This window comes from Austrofundulus limnaeus, unplaced genomic scaffold (assembly GCF_001266775.1).
Source record: "Austrofundulus limnaeus strain Quisiro unplaced genomic scaffold, Austrofundulus_limnaeus-1.0 Scaffold356, whole genome shotgun sequence".
Taxonomy (NCBI): Eukaryota; Metazoa; Chordata; class Actinopteri; order Cyprinodontiformes; family Rivulidae; genus Austrofundulus; species Austrofundulus limnaeus.
Window position 1 is genome coordinate 74089 of NW_013952758.1, and position 5758 is coordinate 79846.

At 46.1% G+C, this 5758-nt stretch overlaps 1 protein-coding gene and 1 long non-coding RNA gene across 2 annotated transcripts in view; one reads left to right on the forward strand and one right to left on the reverse strand.

Annotated features, from left to right (window-relative positions):
- pear1 (platelet endothelial aggregation receptor 1) overlaps positions 1-5758 on the forward strand; it is a 59408-nt gene that overhangs the window by 43449 nt on the left and 10201 nt on the right. The window contains exons 6-12 of the mRNA XM_014023070.1: positions 415-661; positions 2702-2804; positions 2966-3102; positions 3172-3384; positions 3473-3647; positions 4917-5037; positions 5113-5276. Of these exons, the coding sequence (XP_013878524.1) occupies positions 415-661; positions 2702-2804; positions 2966-3102; positions 3172-3384; positions 3473-3647; positions 4917-5037; positions 5113-5276 (1160 nt within the window). The remainder of the gene's footprint in view (positions 1-414; positions 662-2701; positions 2805-2965; positions 3103-3171; positions 3385-3472; positions 3648-4916; positions 5038-5112; positions 5277-5758) is intronic.
- LOC106528027 (uncharacterized) overlaps positions 1-5758 on the reverse strand; it is a 13620-nt gene that overhangs the window by 5404 nt on the left and 2458 nt on the right. The window lies entirely within an intron of this gene.

The window sequence follows — 5758 nt, forward strand, 5'->3', positions numbered from 1 at the left end:
CGTTTCACTAAAGAAGAACCATCCAGAGGACCTACTGATTTTTTCTTTTTGACCTGGCTTCATGGTGACGCCAGGCTCAGCTGGAGCAGCTGCAGTCCAGGTTCTGGTCCAGGACTCTGAGCTGCACGCTGCTCTGATTTACTAACATGTTTTTAGTATTAATCTTGAAAATAGAAAACTCTAAAAGGTTTTCTAAAGAAGACAAAGGGAGACAGGCGGGAGCAGCAGGTAAAAGTTTTCTGTAAGATTTATTGTTAAACGGTGAATCCAGCAGAAATGATGACATCATGTTTTTTTCCAAAAACTGAACTCTGTCTCTGAAACTCTGAGAGCACCCAGAACCAGAACNCGGCACCCCGTACACGTGCATCATGTGAAGAGTTTTTAAATCAGAGCTTGTGTTTCTGCTTCCAGACTGTGATGCCAAACACTGGGGTCCGGGCTGCCATCAGGACTGTAAGTGTGAGAGCGGGGCCCTCTGCGACCCGCTGACCGGGGCCTGTCAGTGCCCGCCGGGCTTCATCGGACCCCTCTGTGAGGACCCCTGTCCTGCGGGGACCTACGGGAGGGGCTGTCTGCAGACCTGCAAGTGTAAAAACGGAGCGTCCTGCAATAAATCCAGCGGGGAGTGCACGTGTCGGGACGGCTTCACCGGGACTTTGTAAGTGCTTCAAAATGTTCAGAACCAATAAAAGTCAGTGGAGAGGCAGGGTCCCTGTGAGACTCTGGACAGGATCGAGGAGCAAAAAAAGAAAATAGTTTAGAATAAAACAGGGGCGGTTCTAGGGGCGGGGCCACAGGGGCTTTGACCCCAGCTGAAATCTGATTGGCCCCCTTAAGTGACCCTGTTCTGTCACTCATTTGTTCTTTACCTGTGAGCGATGATGCTGGGTGCAGTTCCTCATTCAAACACTAGAGGCGCTAAAGAGTCACAAAGGAACATCCAGCATGAATCAAGTGAACCTGCTGCAGAAAAAGTCTTTCATCTGAAAAATGACTGGATTTTCTCAAATGCTGTGTTTGAAAGTATTTTATGTGCAGTAATAACAGAAGTAAAACTGGTAAAAAGAATTTATTTTGAAAGCTTTTTTAGAAATTACATGACATTACAAGTGTTTGAAAAATGTATAACAGGTTAAATGTGTACACCTTACCAAAACTGAGGATTTGTGTGAGCAGGTTTTTAAGTGGCCCCTTACTGGGGCGGCTGTGGCGGAGTGGTTAGGGGAGTCGTCCTGGAACCAGAAGGTCACTGGTTCGATCCCCCGTCCAGCCATCTCAGTCGTTGTGTCCTTGGGCAAGACACTTCACCCACCTTGCCTACTGATGGTGGTCAGAGGGTCTGGTGGCGCCGYTGCATGGCAGCCCCACCTCTGTCAGTGTGCCCCAGYGCYGCTGTGGCTACAGTGTAGTTTGCCATCATCAGTGTGTGAATGGGTGAATGTCTGTTAGTGTAAAGCGCTTTGGGGTCCGGAGGGACTTGAAAAGCGCTCTATAAAGTTCAGTCCATTTACCATTACCATTTACTCGGAAAAAATCCTACATCCACCACTGGAATAAAAGTCGAGAACTGATTCAGTTGTTCTCGGTGAGATGAGGATCTAAAGTAAAGATTTTTATCGAAGTTTGTTCAGAGTAAAAACCCAGAGTTGTTGTTGTGGAGCTGCAGGCTCCTGTTTGGACTGAAATGTTTCTGCTGGGAGACCTTTGCTTCACACTTTATTACTCCTCACTTCATTACCTGAACTGTTGCAGTTGGTTTGACTCGAGCCTTTTATGAGTTTTCCACAGCTTAATGTGAAGCAGGGAAAGACCCCCTGGTGGTCCGAGCTGCAGTCTGTGAATCATCCTGGTTTAGCTGCCCCCCTGAGGAAGAGGAAGCACCAACTCTTCCTCATGGTGCAGTTACAGGAAGTGATCAGCTCCTTCCTCTCAGCTGCAGGAAACACTAACCTGAGCTGCGGTCAAAGTTTCAGCTCTGATTGGCTGGGGACACGTCTGTCCCCGGGACGAGACAACGAGTATTAGTTCGTCTTTTATCATATAATCTGATCTGTTTGTCAGATTTTTGTCATATTTCAGAATTCAAACGTCAGCATCTGCTGTCAGAATTCAGAAAAACATGAATAAATGTTTTGTTTGTCCTCAAGAATGTCCCACAAGGACACAGAGTTCAGAGACATCCTTTAAGTCCTTCGTCTGTTTCATTGTCTCTGTGTCTTTACCTCTGTCATCTTGTCTCTGCTTTTCTATCTATGTCCTCCTCCTGTCTCTGTCCTCCTGTTTGTCCTCCTGTCTCCTTCCTCCTGTCTCTGTCCTCATGTCTGTCCTCCTGTCTCCTTCTTCCTGTCTTTGTCCTCATGTCTGTCCTCCTGTCTCCTTCTTCCTGTCTCCTTCCTCCTGTCTCCTTCTTCCTGTCTCTGTCCTCATGTCTGTCCTCCTGTCTCCTTCTTCCTGTCTTTGTCCTCATGTCTGTCCTCCTGTCTCCTTCTTCCTGTCTTTGTCCTCATGTCTGTCCTCCTGTCTCCTTCTTCCTGTCTCCTTCCTCCTGTCTCCTTCTTCCTGTCTCTGTCCTCATGTCTGTCCTCCTGTCTCCTTCCTCCTGTCTCTCTCATTATGTCTCTGTCCTCCTGTCTCTGTCCTCATGTCTGTCCTCCTGTCTCTGTCCTCATGTCTCTGTCTTTCTGTCCCTGTCCTCCAGCTGTGAGAAGACATGTAAAAAGAAATGTCAGCTGCGATGTCCCTGTCAGAACGGCGGGACCTGTAAGGGCACCGGGGTCTGCGCCTGTCCTCCTGGATGGACGGTACGTCTTCAGGACATCTGTCCATTTTTATTAAAGGTTATAAAATGTGTGTCTTGTCCCAGCGGGCTCAGAGTTCTGGACAAGTCAGAAACAGTGTCAGGTTTGGGTTTGTCCCCTCGTCCCAGGTGGGACTGACTGAGTTGTGGGACGTGTCTCTGCAGGGTCCGGTCTGCACAGAACCCTGTCCTGATGGACGGTTTGGAGAGAACTGCTCTGAGGAGTGTGTTTGTCACAACGGTGGGAAGTGTGACCCGAGGACGGGACAGTGCCGGTGCACCGACGGCTTCACCGGGACCAGGTGAGTAAAGACACGTGTCAGGTCAGGTTTTGGTCCAGGTGAGACCCTCAGTGTCCCTGTCCTCTGCAGGTGTAACGAGGACTGCGCTGCGGGGTCTTACGGGCCGGACTGTAAAGGCGTGTGTGATTGTGCGAACGGAGCGAGCTGCTTCAACATCGACGGCAGCTGCCTGTGTGAGCCGGGCTTCAGCGGGCCGCGCTGCCAGAACCGCATGTGTGAGCCCGGGACCTACGGCATGCACTGCGAGCAGAGGTGTCTCTGTCAGGACAAACACACGCTCAGGTGGGCGTCCCCGTCCAGCTGTCCTGTCTGTCCTCCTCCTGGGGTGGGTCCAGGCGTCCTCACGGTTTGGTTTGTTTCCCGCCTGCAGCTGTCATCCAATGAAAGGAGAGTGCACGTGTCAGCCGGGGTGGGCGGGGCTTCACTGCAACGAGACCTGCGCTCACGGTTTCTACGGTCACGGCTGCGTGGAGCCGTGTCTCTGCGTGAACGGAGGCGTGTGTGACAGCTCCACGGGGCGGTGCCGGTGTGCCCCGGGGTTCACGGTGAGTCCGACACGTCGGCCAGATTATTAACGAAAACATGGAGTCATGTCCTCCTCTGACCCGGGAATAAAGGCTTTATTTCATTGTTTTCATGGAAATCAAATATTAGGCTGGTAAAACATGCTGTAAAGTTCTTTTTTTAATAGAAACCTCATCTAAAATATTTAAAAACAGGACAATAAAGCACATTATTTTTTTTAATTGTACTGAATATTAATTCATGGTTGAACTTTTCACTTCCTGTATATCAGCAGCCAAGGAACAACAGATCACTTCTTCTTTTTGTCTGTTTGGTATTTTTTGATCTCAGGAGATCTCATTAAAACATTTAAATTATATATTTAAAAACATTTCAGAACAGAGTTCATGTAGATCCATAAAAAGTCTTAAAAAGCATTGAAATCATTAATCCAAATTAAGGTTTTAATTAACATTAGATTGTATTAAATTAATCTTTCAGAGGTCCTAAACTGTTTAACTATTATAAGTATGACTAATGTAATTAGTCTCAAGTATTTAAATAATTGGTAGCATTAATTTTATTTTTAAAATAATTGACTAAATGCCTCTGTTAGCTAAATGTTTTGTGTTCAGTTAAACATTTTGGTAAAAACTGGGTTTTATCCCATTTGTGTTTACTATGAAGTTGGATTTAAATTTAATTTTAAGTGGCATTAAAAAGTCTTTAAAAGTCTTAAATGTAATTTGCCTTAAGCTGTAGGAACCCTGCAGAATATTACTCTTAATTTTTTTAACATAAAATCCAAAATCGTTTTTGTTTTTCAACAAAAAAATTTAAAAAATCTGAAAGCAAAAGTAAATTGCCGTGCAACCTTAATATATGTACGTGCTTTCTGAAATAAAGATTTCATAAAAACAACCACAGAGTTTGTATTGCAGAATTAACATTACATCCCTATCTTACATTGGTTGTGATTTTGTTACGTTTGCTTTGCCTGCAGAACACAAAAGGGACATTTTTCTGGTGTTTCCATAAACAAACCCCCACCCAAACAAAAAGAAATCTAAAGTCCATGCGTGCTGTTTACTAGAACAATGTGAAATAAACAGAAAAACAAAGTCCTGTCGTGCACTGAAGTTCACCTTTTTAATTTTATCATTTTCTTTGTGAAACTAACTAAGCTCAGTTCTGAACACTCGTTTCAGTTAGAAGTTGTTTCAGGAGAATCAGTGTAGGTGTCGTGTAGTAAACTAAAGTGCAGTCTCAGAAATGACCGGTCGGGGGGTTTCCTCTCCTCTCTGCTGCAGGGTCTTCACTGTGAGAGTCCGTGTAAGAGCGGCACGTACGGCAGGAACTGCTCTGTGGAGTGCTCCTGTGAGAACTTCATCGACTGCTCGCCCATCGACGGGACCTGCTTCTGCAAAGAGGGTAAAATAAAACTCTGATAGAGGAGCTTTAGAAGGCAGGTAAAACATCACGTCACAGTTTCTCACCTGTCTGCAGGCTGGAGGGGTCCGGACTGCTCGGAGCCCTGCGCTGAGGGGACCTGGGGCCCCGGATGCAACGCCACCTGCCGCTGCAGCAACGGGGCCAAGTGCAACCCTGCAGACGGATCCTGTAAATGCTCGGCTGGCTGGCAGGGGGCGCACTGCGAGCAGCCGTGTCGTGTGAGTGCCTGCACTGCAGACAAATGCACACGACCTCATTTTAGCTTCACAGTTTCTGCAGCTTAAATAGCTTAAATAAAAGCTGCTGCCTCTAATAAAGCTTTAGCTGCTCTGGAGCAAACCGGTGTGTGCTAACACAACGCCAAGGCAGAAAGACATCAGCAATGGTCTCAGAAGCTGCGTTTCCTTTGACCATGAAAATGCACAAATTAGAATTTCGAAAATAAATTTGCTCAATGGAAACACGTCAATTTCGGGAAAAAAAATACGTTTTTCGACAAAATGTTTTTGCGTTAGGATGAGGTGGTTTTTTGGTCATATTGAAATTGGTGTTTTTTGCAAAACTGCAATGGAAACACTTTTTTCACATCACAGGAGTCACGTGATCAACAACCGGCTGTTTCTACTGGTGAAAAAGACGAAGAAGATAACAGGAAGTAGAAGTAGTAGTAATATCACAGAAGTAGTATAAAATAGTAAAC